Source organism: Leucopleurus acutus (genome assembly GCF_964270905.1).
Source record: "Leucopleurus acutus genome assembly, chromosome: 9".
Lineage (NCBI taxonomy): Eukaryota > Metazoa > Chordata > Mammalia > Artiodactyla > Delphinidae > Leucopleurus > Leucopleurus acutus.
Window position 1 is genome coordinate 95,925,162 of NC_139144.1, and position 13,181 is coordinate 95,938,342.

The 13,181-nt window shown below is 46.9% G+C and overlaps 1 protein-coding gene across 2 annotated transcripts in view; it reads left to right on the forward strand.

Moving 5' to 3' along the window:
* Window positions 1-3,303: 3,303 nt before the first annotated feature.
* The window catches only part of TMEM178B (transmembrane protein 178B), a gene marked incomplete at both ends in the record, with an annotated part of 359,634 nt that continues 349,756 nt past the window's right edge, over window positions 3,304-13,181 (forward strand). Inside the window, 2 exons of one of the 2 annotated variants that reach the window (XM_082846991.1) lie at window positions 3,304-3,685; window positions 7,110-7,196. In XM_082846991.1, the coding sequence (XP_082703117.1) occupies window positions 3,304-3,685; window positions 7,110-7,196 (469 nt within the window). The remainder of the gene's footprint in view (window positions 3,686-7,109; window positions 7,197-13,181) is intronic. The other variant, XM_082846992.1, reaches the window with a different exon arrangement.

Here is a 13,181-nt window from a genome sequence, read left to right on the forward strand (position 1 = left end):
GAGTTGGGTACCAGGAGACTGAGGCTCTACTGCTGGCTGTGCCCCAGCTTCCCGAGTGACCTTGTAGATGTCATTTCGCCTTTCTGCCTCCTTCCTATTGTCAAAGGCAGGCATACTGCTAAGCTAAAAGTGCTCTGGGCTTTACCGAAGAAAATAGCTCCAGAAATTTAAGACGTTGCCTGCCTGTGTACGAAGTGTCTGCACTTGTTTCTGTTTTTTTCACGGTTGACGGAGGGAGAGCGGGTAAGAGGAGTGTAGAAAGAAAGGTGAGAAGACATTGTGGCCAAAGTCGCTTAGCTCCGCCTTAGCTCCCGGGACCGGGATCTGGCAGAGGGGACATGCCTGCAGCCCGCGACCAGTGGGGCACCCAGGAACCCGAGCGGACATCCTCGGGTTCAGCTGTCCCTTCAGCGAGTCCCATTGCAGCATCAGGGACGAAAAGCGAGGCACACCCCTCCCCCACTAGATGGCACTGAAACGCCTCGTTCGCGATTTTCAAAATGCAGGAAGGAGGAAAAAAGACAAAAAGAATATGGTGGAGGTGCGCTCATTTTGCATCGCAGGCCCAGTTGTTCAAAGCAGGGTGCCGGTCCCTCTCTTACTCCCCAGGGCAGCTCTTTACCCGGCAGTGCAGGCCCTCGGCTTTGGAATGAGGGTGAAAATGAGGGGCGAGGCTTACAGTGAAGAGCCTAAGGTTTCGACCTGGGAGGGAGGCTCCCAGCCCTGCGGCGCCGTCTCACGTGAGCCGGGCGGTGTGTGTGTGGGGATGAAGCTGGGCTCGCTCGGGGCCCACTCGCTCAAGGTCTGGGGTCTACCCGCGACACCTCTCAGAGCCCTCGCAGACCCCAAATCCAGCCCCCACCCGGATGAGGACAAAGCCCGCACCGAGGTTTCGTTTAACCCCACTTCCCCTCCTCAAAGCGCGAGGCCCTGGGCGTTTTCAAAATGTCTATTAAGCACCACCCCGCCACCCATGAAAATTCTGTTCCTCTTGTCTGGAAAGGATCAGTCAATTTTCTTTTTTCTTCTCCCGCTGAGGAGGGAGGTGGAGGCAAGTGGAGGTGGGTGTGTGTCGGGTGTCTGGCGCGGGCGTGGGGCTGGACCGGGGCTGGCGGTGACAACCCCGCGGACACGCGTTCAGCCCCGGGTGGAAACGCCTGTAGCTAACAGGATAGCGCCTGTGGCTTTCTAGGGAAAACAAAGATCAAATACAATCCAGGACATCTGCGACCGAAACCGGGGATGCAGGGAACTTCCTCAGCCCCTCTGAATGCCGACTCCGCAATAAGCAGTCTTTTCTTCTATTTAAGGGAATTTTCCACGACTGAAAAGAGATAAACAGGAGATGGAGGCGACATCCCTAATTTAATACTAATGCGTGTAAACATGCTACATACCACATATATGTATATGTGCATAAATATGGATGTGGTTGGGCACAAACCTCTCTAGACACCATTGACTTGCCTGGTCAAAGAATAAGGCTTAGACATTTTGCCTGGGAAATGGTGCACTTTATCTTTAAGAATGCTAGAAAAATAAGAGATGAGGCTCACGTTGCACGGATGACATCACTAGCTTTTGGCTGCGCGCTCCGTGTTCTCGTCTGTGGGTTTTAGCCAAGGCTGCAGCGCCCGGCGCCCGAGCGAGCACAGCAGCGGCTTCCTACAGCGCCCGCAATCGGGCGATGCTATTTCCCGAGCCTCCCGGGCGCAGCCTGGGCTCTCGCTCCCCGGCACCGGCCGAGACCGCAAGGCCCCGGAGCCGCTTCGGCTAGAGGAGGAGGCCGGGAGGGGAAGCTGAGCGACCCAGCCTCCCTCCCCCACCCTCGCCCCATTCACCTCGGCGACCACCTCGCCGGGAGCCTGATCGTGGAACGCCGAGGCTGGGATGCGATTCTCTGCACGCTGCCGAGCGAGCCGGCACCTCAGCTCCTGGGTGGGCTGCGAAGAAAATGCTGCAATCTGAGAGCGGCTGACCCCAGTTGGGCAGCGCAGACGGGGTGCTAGAGTGCCGGGGCTCAGGTGTAAGGAGAAGGGGGCGGATATTGTTGAAGGGCCGGGGCAGTTGTTTTTCTGGGTACCAGCAGCTCCCGGGCAGCACGTTCCCGGGGCTACCCGGGAGCCAGATGAAGTGAGGCGGAGGCGCCGCGGGAGAGGCGGGTCTGAAGGTGGCAGGGTGGACACTCCAGGAAGAAGACGGCACTGGGGAGGGCGGCATGACGCCCCGGGGGCTGGCTGCTTGGCTGGCGGGGAGCAGCCATCGCGCGACCTGTCCATGGTGTTGAAGGCGCCCTGCGCCGAGCTCCCCGAGCCCCGCGTGGTGCGCCCTGCCGGGTGCACCCTCCCCGGCGCAGCCCGCCTCTCGCGCCCGCGAGCTGCCGCCCCGTCGCCGCAAACCCCCGGCCAAGGCTCGTCCGGTAACGCCGTCCGGGTGACCGCACCGTCGGCCCGAGGGGCCGCCTGAATGGCGAAGCAAGAGGCAGACGACCCGGGAGCTCGCGGGGAAAGGTCGGCCGAGACCGTGCGCCGACTGCGAGCCCGCCTCTGAGCGCAGCGCGCTGGCCAGAAGAAGCAAAGGACCTGCTGGTGACCAGAGGACAGAGATTTTTAAAAGACCCGACCCAGAGAGGAAGAACATTTCTTCTCTCGCAGACCGGAAGAGGGAGAGTGGCTGAGAGGGAGACCCAGGCGGGACGCAGGGCAGGCAGCCCTGGCATCTGGAGGTTTCCTTCGCTGGCCGGCCGCATCGCGGGTGTTGCAGTTCATCCTGTCGTCTAGCGGCTCCTCCTGATAGACACCCTCCCACCCCCATCCCCCTCCCAAGAAAGCCAAGCGAGTGGGTCCCATCGCCCCCCTACACAAAGAAAGCCCAAGGAGCCCCGCCGCAGCCGAGGGCACTCGGTGTTTGGTTTCCGGCCCGAGGGCAGCGTCGCCCGAAGCCCGGCTGAGTGCGGCCGCGGCGGGTTCGGAGCAGTCGCTTCCTGCCGAGCCGGGAGGGGGCGGGAGGCGGCCGCGTCTGGCTCGCCGCCGCCTGAGGCTGCACCTGCTCCGCAGGATGCGCAGAGGCTTGCCAGAGCCTCTCCGGATGAGAACTTTTTAGGCTGCCCACCCGCGTTCCCGCAGTCCCTGGGCTGCGCACCGGCAGCCGGGGGCCGAGGGGGCGCCGCTGCGCGACCCCCTCTCCCGCCCCCTCCCCCTCCTTGGCTCGGCAGCCCGCCCGCCCGCAGCTGTGTTCCGGGCGCGCGGAGGGAAGGCGAGGCTGCGGCGGGTCATGCCCACGGTGTAGCCGCGAAGCGGAGGCATGGCTGCCGGAAGGTTCCTGCTCTACACGGGCCTGTCGCTAGCGCTCTGCGCCCTGGGCATGCTGGCCGTGGCCGTCTGCTCAGACCACTGGTACGAGACGGACGCCAGGAAGCACAGGGACAGGTGCAAGGCCTTCAACACGCGCCGGGTCGACCCTGGCTTCATTTACAACAATAACAACAACTTGCCACTCCGGGCCAGCCGCTCGCGCCTGGACCGCTGGGAGGGCACACTCCTCCGGGCCCGGAATCGCCGGCAGCTCTTCGCCATGAGCCCCGCCGACGAGTGCAGCCGGCAGTACAACTCCACCAACACTGGCCTCTGGAGGAAGTGCCACCGACAGGGCTTCGACGCGGAGATCGCGGCCCTGATTCGGAAAGGTAAGCGCTCGCCGCGACGCGTGGCGCTGCGGAGAGACCGGCGCCTCTGGGCCGGGCCGCCCTCTCCTCCCTTGAGCGGCCGCAGTCTCGCAGGCCTCCTGGTTCCAGGAGGTCAGGTTATCCAGGCTCGGCTGAGGCTTTCAGTGGCCAGATCTTGCCTCCGAGTAGCTGGTAATGGAGGCTTACCTCTCTCTACCCGGCCTCTTGCCTTGCGTTTTGTCTGATGGGATTCCAGTAGAATCTCATGGTCCAGGGTATTTACACAGGGAAATGGCTTCAGTAGTCTCTGAAAAGGAAGGGAGTCTATAATGTTCTGCTTTTAGTAGAGGAAGCCCTTTAAGAGTGATTTGTCGGTGTAGACACACTCCTAGTTTTAATCTTTGTTTTAGATGTTGTTGAACTGATTCATCAAGGGAAATTTGGGAAAACATCTCACAGAGAAGGCCTTATTCATGCCGGAAGCGTTTAAGTGCTATGCTATACCGGGCATACTGCAGGCATTGGTCATATAAACATTAATAAATCACAGCCCCTGCCCTGTTTCACCCCAAAAGCCCGTTGACCTGTAGCATCATGCCACAATTCTTGATTTCTCATTTTGAGAAAGTGGTTGACAAGAGTGTCTTATGCACATTGAATATGAACAAGATCTAATAAGCACACAAAAAGTAGTTCTTCCAGCAGCACCAAAGTGGGTACTTAAGACAAAAAAATACTATTTTCAGAAGATTTGTATAAAAAATACCCAAAGTGTACCAAAACAGAAAACAAACTGCATTTGCTAATGATAAAAATTTATTTGATACTTTAATATGATCACATAAATTTTTAAAAGTCTCTTCATCTGATGCAGTTTGTAAATCTTGCATGATTTATACTTTGGGGACTCTCCTGTTCCGTTAACCTACTGAGATGTTGTTTCGGTGTATACTAATATTGCTCTGAAGAAGGGAATATGCATTGATGGTAGCTGCACCCTGGAAGATGTGGTGCAATTCTATATGTCTTGTTCCCCGCACCTCCCTTCATTTTCTTCATCTATTAAGTGGTGATACCAAAGTGAAAACAATGCTGTTATCTGCAAAGTCTCTGTGGCCAAGATACCAAGCAGTTTCTTAATGTCTCAGTAATTATAATGCAAGGTTTCTGCTGTTTTAAAATCTTATATGTGAGAACTGATATTCTTTGATTTATAAAAATGTTGACATGGATCAGAAAAAAATTGTTAATTTGAAAAAAAAGTCAGTTGTTTAAGAAAGGCAAACAGTGGGTATGAATTTAGATTTAGGTGGGGTAGGTCCAGAAAGAGAATCCATCTTAATGTTTGTTTTACAGCTTCTGTAGAATGACGAGGGATTTTAGCTGATTTAGTTAAGAATGTATTACTATTAGAAATATCACATCTGCTTCATGGTTAGACTCTTATTAGAGCAGGGTGTCCCGCTTGGAGCTCTACAACTTTGTCAAGCTGTACAGGATATTGGAGAATTGCAGAAGAGAACAACTTGGGTTTGGATTTAGAATTGGGAAAACAAGAGGAAGCAGAAGAGTTTTTGACAATGGGTGACTTCGTAGCAGTTTTCAAATTCTCAGATTCAGAAAATGTTGTTTTATCCGTCATTTTCTGCTTTTATTAAAATTGCAGTGGTAGGAAGTTAGCTGACATGTGAGGAAGAATTCATGTTAATAATGACTGACAAACACTGGTAGGACTTGCTGAAGGACATTCTTGAATTTCCTTTCTTGAACATCTCCTGGAACAAGACTGGTATCCTTCTGTCTGGTACTGGTTAACCCCACTTAGAAAAAGGGGAATGGAATTCGTGGCTTCTGGTGGTTCCATTGAGAGCTTTGATTCCATGTTGCTCTGCTTGGCGATCCGACTAGAAAGGTTGACTTGGTCTGTGCACCAGAGGGATTGGTTACCATAGTGACATGTTCTTCCGGTGAAGCTGGAAACACAGTGACAGGGAAAGGGGTAGGGGAAGGATGTACAACATTTTGACTTTGTATCGACTGATTTTTAATTGAAGCAACAGAAAATGGACCAGCAGGGGGATTGAATGCACTGATACCTAGAGTTGGGAGGGCACTGTATTTCTCTTGAACTAATGCAAACACTGTTCCCCATCACCCAAAATAAAGCAGTCACTGTCAGCTGCAAGCCCTTGCTTACCATGGCTGTTTCTGTCCATTTGACATTCTTGTTAGTTATTATTGAGATAGATGGCATGCCAGCCTTACAAATCTTGAGAGACTTAAGGGCACTATCTTCATTTTTAATCTCAAAACATAATCTTTCAAAGCCAGATCTGCTTTTTCTAAGTAGTGATGGACACATTTTGGAAATAAGTGCATCTTATATTAGGAGAATTCACAAGCAATTCCAATGGCACATAGAATGTAACCTCTAGACTTAATGTTCCTCCTAGAAGTACAGATTTTAGAAGGAAGTTAAAAAATAAATTGATATCCCTATATTTACTTTTAGGACACCTTAGGGAAAGATATTTCTCTCATGGTATTCATTAGCAGCCTCAAAAGCTATCTTACGCCTTTGTCTTTTTTGGAAACATCTTCGATTAAAATTCTGGAGATATGTGTTGGGCAGGGGGAAAGGGAAATCAGAGAAAAGACTGCTTAAGATCTGTCAGTATTATGGGAAAATTAGAGATTTATCTAAATGATCATATAGCCCTAAAGAACTCAGTCATTTGTTAAATCAATGTTCATTACATTAGAAAGTGCTGTTTTTGCATTTTACAATAAAACAACATAATTAATAAGAAAACAAAACAAATCCATATCTGATTTGAAGATAAAGTCCTTGGGATTCATGTTCTTTCTGGAATCCGTTTCTTGCCCTGCTGACATGACTGTAGCCACAAAAAGGCATTTCTGATCACTGCCTATTTATTTGTTTGTCTTACTGAACAATAAGTTCCTGGAAGGCAGGAAAGATAATCATTTGTAAAATACATCTGCTTGGTACTTGGGAAATATACAAATTAGGTTCACAGAAACTTATCCATCAAGAGCTTATTCTAATTGTAGGAACACTGTATGGGAATCCAAATAAAGGATTAGTCAGAAAACTGATAGGAAATGAACCAGTGTAGCTCTCAGGGCAGGTTAATATTGCAACAGAGGCTACATAATTTAACAAGGAGGATTTCTTGAGCAAAAGCTTTGCTAAGGAATAAAGGTAACACCGTAGAGTTTTGGATAACACGTGTCATTGAAAAAACACATATCACGCACAATCATTATTTTTCACATTAGATAAGATTTTAATTATTTCCTTCTCGAGGGTAGGATTTGGGTAGAGGGTGCAGCAAGGATCAGTCACTCTTGAATTCCCATCTGTGTCCATACTCATGTCCTCTTGTCTTCCTGCTTTTCAACCTCATCTGTGTCTCCCTAGTAAGTCACTGCACTGGGGACAGATCAATGGCGGGATCAGCTTCTGAAATCCAAGAGACTTCCAGACCCTTAGGAGGACCAGCTACAGGTAGGATTTTGTTCCCGGGAACATGTATATTCTTTGGTTAGTACTGAAATCTTATATTGATATGGCTTGAAATCAGCAGACCTTCAACTGAGACTCTAAGAACTTTTTTATTATTTGAAAATAAGCCTTATAATAGCATTTGACCTAAATGATTTTCATAATCATGGAGTGATGGTCAATGTTCTGAAGTATATTTTAATGGAACATTGCACGTATTCACAAATTAATAATGTTACTCAGCAAATATTTACTGCACAGGTATTATGGGATGGGCACATATCACTAGAATGAAGAGAGAATAAGACCTGGTCCTTAGAATTCCCATAGTCTGTTAGTGTCACATAGAATAAGTGACAAGTACAAGACACTGAGAGCAACAGAAACAGATGCAGAGAAACAGAGGACGTGATGCTGGACTGTGTCGGCAGTGGGATGAGGTCAGGCGGGAAGGAGTTAGGGAGAGTTGCCCTGAGGAAATGAAATTTGAACAAGATTTTCATGAAGTTTGGAGGTGGATGGGGAAGAAGGGCATTTCAGGCAAAGAGGCCAGCATATGCACAGCCATGGAGGTGTGAACCAGCAGTTTGGCCATGTGAGTGTTGATTTCTGGGGCGAGGGAGAGGAGCAGACCAACAGCTGGAGAGCAGGCGAGGGCCAAGTCCAGGAGCTTGTGAGCTCAGATCCCCTGTAGCAGTGCGGCCCATAGGATGGCTGCTAGCCACACGCGGCTACTTAACTTAAAATAACCAAAATTAAATAAAATTTAAAAATCACTTCTGGGCTTCCCTGGTGGCGCAGTGGTTGAGAGTCCGCCTGCCGATGCAGGGGACGCGGGTTCGTGCCCCGGTCCGGGAAGATCCCACATGCCGCGGAGCGGCTGGGCCCGTGAGCCATGGCCGCTGAGCCTGTGCGTCCGGAGCCTGTGCTCCGCAACGGGAGAGGCCACAACAGTGAGAGGCCCGCGTACCGCAAAAAAAAAAAAAAAATCACTTCTTTAGTCACATTGGTCACATTACAGATGCTCAGTAGCTGTATGTATCTAGTAGCCATCATTTCAGACAGTGCAGATTAGAGAATGTTTCCATCACCACAGAAAGTTCTATGGGACAGGGCGACATGGAGCCTATAGCCTCTAAGAGCAAGCGCATACTTTATTTCAGATGAGGATCATTGAACATGGTAACTTGGGCTTAAATTTAAGAGTATTATTCTACACCTGAAGAAACTTTGCTACTTGAGTGTTTCACAGAAGGTTTTAGTTCATGGTCAGTTGTGCTAAATCTATGTTTTATTAATTTTCCATGTTTTTCTTTTTAAATAAATTTAATTAATTAATTAATTTTTGGCCGCGTTGGGTCTTCGTTGATGTGCGCGGGCTTTCCTCTAGTTGTGGCGAGCGGGGGCCGCTCCTCGCTGCGGTGCGCAGACCTCTCAATATGGTGACCTCTCCCGTCGTGGCGTGTGGGCTCAGTAGCTGTGGCTCACGGGCTCCAGGCGTGTGGGCTTCAGTAGTTGTAGCGCACGGGCCTAGTTGCTCCGTGGCATGTTGGATCTTCCAGGACCAGGGCTGGAACCCGTGTCTGCTACATTGGCAGGCGGATTCTTAACCACCGCGCCACCAGTGAAGCCGCTAATTTTCCATGTTTGACTCACAGAGTTCTCTTCTCTCCTTTCCCTCTCCTGACTCCATTAAAGTAACTTGCAAAGTTGACTGGGTGGGAAGATTAGTAGTAATCAGACTTGGTGCGAGGTACTCTGCTAAAAGCTTTACATATATTACCTAACTTATTCTTCATAATACTGCTCTGAAGTGGGTATTATTATTATTTATCTGTATTCTACAGTTGAGGAAACTGAGACACAGAAAGCTTCATTAACTTGCCACAGCTCATGATAAGGAAATGAAGTTGTCAGAATTTGAATTCTGGCTCCTGGTTTGGAGACTCACCCACCCCACTCTACTGTCACCATAGAGTCTGTCAGGGCAGGGGTGGGGGGAGTAGAAGCTGGTATACTGATTCCCCAAACTAAAAAAGAAATAGGGTCCCTTTGCTGTACACCTGAAACTAACACAACTTTGTAAATCAACTATAACTTTGTAAATCAACTTCAATAAGAAATAAACTTGCTGTTTCAAAGATATAACAAAATAGGAAGTAATTTTAGAATCCACAAAGGTGAGACCTGCTGGAGGACTCCAGCTTAGCACTGAGAGGAAGGTCATTTCGAAGCAAAGCATCTCACTTTGCCTAGAGACCCCCGACAGAAGCTTGTTCACCTTTTGTTCTGTGATTTTGAGGTTTTTTTTTTGAGTGTTTGTTTTGTTCACTGTGGTAGGTGCTGAGGTTATAGACATGAAGGACGTACACATTCATTCCACAAATATTTATTGATGGCCTGGAGGCTGGGTATTGTGGAGAAGCTTAAATCAACTTAAGCTCCCCCCCATTCCATGGGGGGAGAGACAAACAATAAATAAATACAGATGGAATAAAAATAATATCGAATGAACTAATCAATATATAATATAATGTGCAGTAGTGGATGCTATGAAGTGTCTTTGCCCTTGGGAAGCAGAAGGGGGAAGGTGGACAAGTAAGCCAAAAATTAAATAGTTCTATTAGTTTTGGTTTCATAATATCCAGAGACTTTACCTGCTCACAGGCAGACACACACAAAACCCACGGTCTCTGTATAAGGTGTGCATCCCCGTGCATATGTGTTACATGTGTGTTGGAGGAGAACAAAGAGTCATCATGTGGTTCTTGTCCTGAGGGAGCTTACACTCCAGCTCACTGTTTCCCAAGTTCATTGTCACGTGTGGGTGAATCAGGCTCTTCTGCAGGAGGTCACGTCTGTATCAACTGGATCAGGAATCAGCTGGTCAGGGAACTCAAGGGTGAGCTCATCTTATTGAACCAACAAAGTCAAGGGTCTTGTTTCTGTTGCAGAAGGTGAGTTTATTTGTTCCTTTACTGTAGGGTAGGTAAGGATCAATTAGAGGATCGATTCTGTACATTCCACTTTGGATTGTCAGTTAAAAATATTTTCTCCTAAAAAAATATATATATATTTTCTCCTTCTTTGCTATTTGTAGGTGATCTTAGGCCTTCGGGCAGAATCCTAAACACACTCTGGGTTAGTTTGACCCTTCACACACACACATGCGTGCACGCAGGTATGCATCTAGACATTAGACAGTAGAGTCACAAATGTTCATTCAGATGCAGATACTTTTATAACTACTTACCCCAAAAAATACACAGAGAGAGAAGGGAGTGTGTGACTTGATAGATGAGTGGACAGAACGTTTATTCTAACATCTTGATTGGATGTCTGCTGTTTTTGAGAGAATGCATACATTCTTTTAAAGGACTTTTGTTTCCTCATGTGTAAAAGAGTGGGTTTGGGGGCTTCCCTGGTGGCGCAGTGGTTGAGAGTCCGCCTGCCGATGCAGGGGACCTGGGTTCGTGCCCCGGTCCGGGAAGATCCCACGTGCTGCAGAGCGGCTGGGCCTGTGAGCCATGGCTGCTGAGCCTGCATGTCCGGAGCCTGTGCTCCGCAAAGGGAGAGGCCACAGCAGTGAGAGGCCTGCGTACCACCAAAAAAAAGAACAGTGGGTTTGGATTGTAAACACATCAAACCCTTTCACATTTGATGAGAAAGTTAAGTTTATGTGATAGAGAGTAAATAAAGGGTGAATGGCTGAGAGAAGGTGAAAGAGAGGGATGGGAAATCAGGGAGAGGAAAGGGAGAGAAAGAGAACAAATTGAGAGACAGAGACAGATGCTTCTGAAGGGATCATGGCGGGCTGCTAGTGCTAGTTTGTAAAAGGAAGAGGTGGAAAACAAAGCTAATTTCATACTAATGTAGGACCTTGTAATAAGAATGAACTATTTCTCTTTCTAATGATTTGAAATGCCATGTTGCAGATTGGGGTTAAAAATCTGAAAAGTTAATGGAGGAAGGTGGTGTTGGTAGCACAACAGTGTGGATATACTTAATGCCACGGAGCCATACTCTTAAAAATGCTTAAAATGATAAAGTTTATATTATGTATGTTTTAACACAATTAAAATAAATAAATAAGTGAATTAAAAGAATTAAAAAACTTAATAGAGAAAGGAACTGGATTCCTGGTATGTAGAATGCTTCAAAACTGAGGATCTTCATTTATTCAACACATTTTTTTAGCACCTACTGTGTGCCAGGCGCTAGCTCAGATATGTTTGGGACACAGCAGTTAATAAAACAGACATAATCCCTGTTCTCATAGGGCTTACCCTGAAACACCTTCAAGGATTGTATCTTTTTCCTAAACAAAACTTTTCAAGAGCACCAGTATGTAAAACAAGTAAAAGTAATGAATACATTCCTCGGGTTATTTTAAAACCATTGTATGGTAAAGAACACTTCACTGTGTTTATTCTAAAGATGTCTATTGAGTACCAACTATTTCAGGCACGTTACTTGGGGTAGAGGATCCTGAGTGAAATACATAGCTCCTGTCCTCAGAGAGACAAAAAAAGGTAGTATACAAGAAGAGAAACAAATACAAACCCCAAGTTTTTTTTTTTAATATTTTAATTTTATTGGAGTATAGTTGATTTAAAACGTTGTGTTAGTTTCAGGTGTACAGCAAAGTGATTCAGTTATACATAAACATATACTCATTCTTTTTTAGATTCTTTTCTCCTATAGGTTATCACAGAATATTGAGTAGAGTTCCCTGTGCTATACAATACATCCCCATTGGTCATCTATCCTATGTAATAGGAGTGTGCATGAGTTCATCTCAAGCTCCTGATTTATCCCTCCCCCACTGCGTTTCCCCTTTGGTAACCAGAAGTTTGTTTTCGATATTGATAAGTCTGTTTCTGTTTTGTAAATAAGTTCATCTGTATCTTTTTTTAAAAAAATTAGATTACACATATGAGTGATGCCCTGTGATATTTGTCTTTCTCTGTCTGACTTACTTCATTTAGTATGATAATCTCTAAGTCCATCCACGTCTCTACAAATGACCCAGTTTCATTCCTTTTTATGGCTGAGTAATAGTCCATTGTATATATGTACCACATCTTCTTTATCCTTTCCTCTGTTGATGGACATTTAGGTTGCTTCCATGTCTTGGCAATTGTAAATAGTGCTGCAGTGAACATTGTGGCACATGACTCTTTTTGAATTATGGTTTTCTCAGGGTATATGCCCAGTAGTGGGATTGCTGGGTCATATGGTAGTTCTATTTTTAGTTTTTTAAGGAACCTCCATACTGTTCTCCATAGTGGCTGTACCAATTTACATTCCCACCTGTTGGAATGTAGGAGGGTTCCCTTTTCTCCACACCCTCTCCAGCATTTATTGTCTGTAGACTTTTTGATGATGGCCATTCTGACCAGCGTGAGGTGATACCTCATTGTAGTTTTGATTTGAATTTCTCTGATAATTAGTGGTGTTGAGCATCTTTTCATGTGCTTTTTGGCCATCTGTATGTCTTCTTTGGAGAACTGTATATTTAGATCTTCTGCCCATTTTTTGATTGGCTTGTTTGTTTTTTTGACATAGAGCTGCATGAGCTGTTTGTTTATTTTGGAGATCCAAGTTTGGTTCTTTGAGAGATTTATGTGTTGGGGGCTTGAGTGATTCTTGAGTTTTGGAGGAGTTAGAGGAAGCTTTGCAGAAAAGGGGACATCTAGTCCTAACATGTACTTAGAGAGGTTGACTGTGGGTTGATAAGGTGAAGTCTTAGCCTCATTTAAAAATGATTAATTAATAATGACAAAGTAATAACTTGTCCCGTCTGCTTTCCGCCCACCTTTGTCCCCTAGACTCCCAGTGCTTCTCCGAAGAGGCAGCTGTTGCTACCAGATTTTAAGAAATCATATCAGAGATATTCTGTTCAGCAATATTTAAAAATACCAGCAAGTATAAATATAGGTCAGGCAATGAACAGGGGATTTAAGGATGAAAAAAGTTTATTTTTTT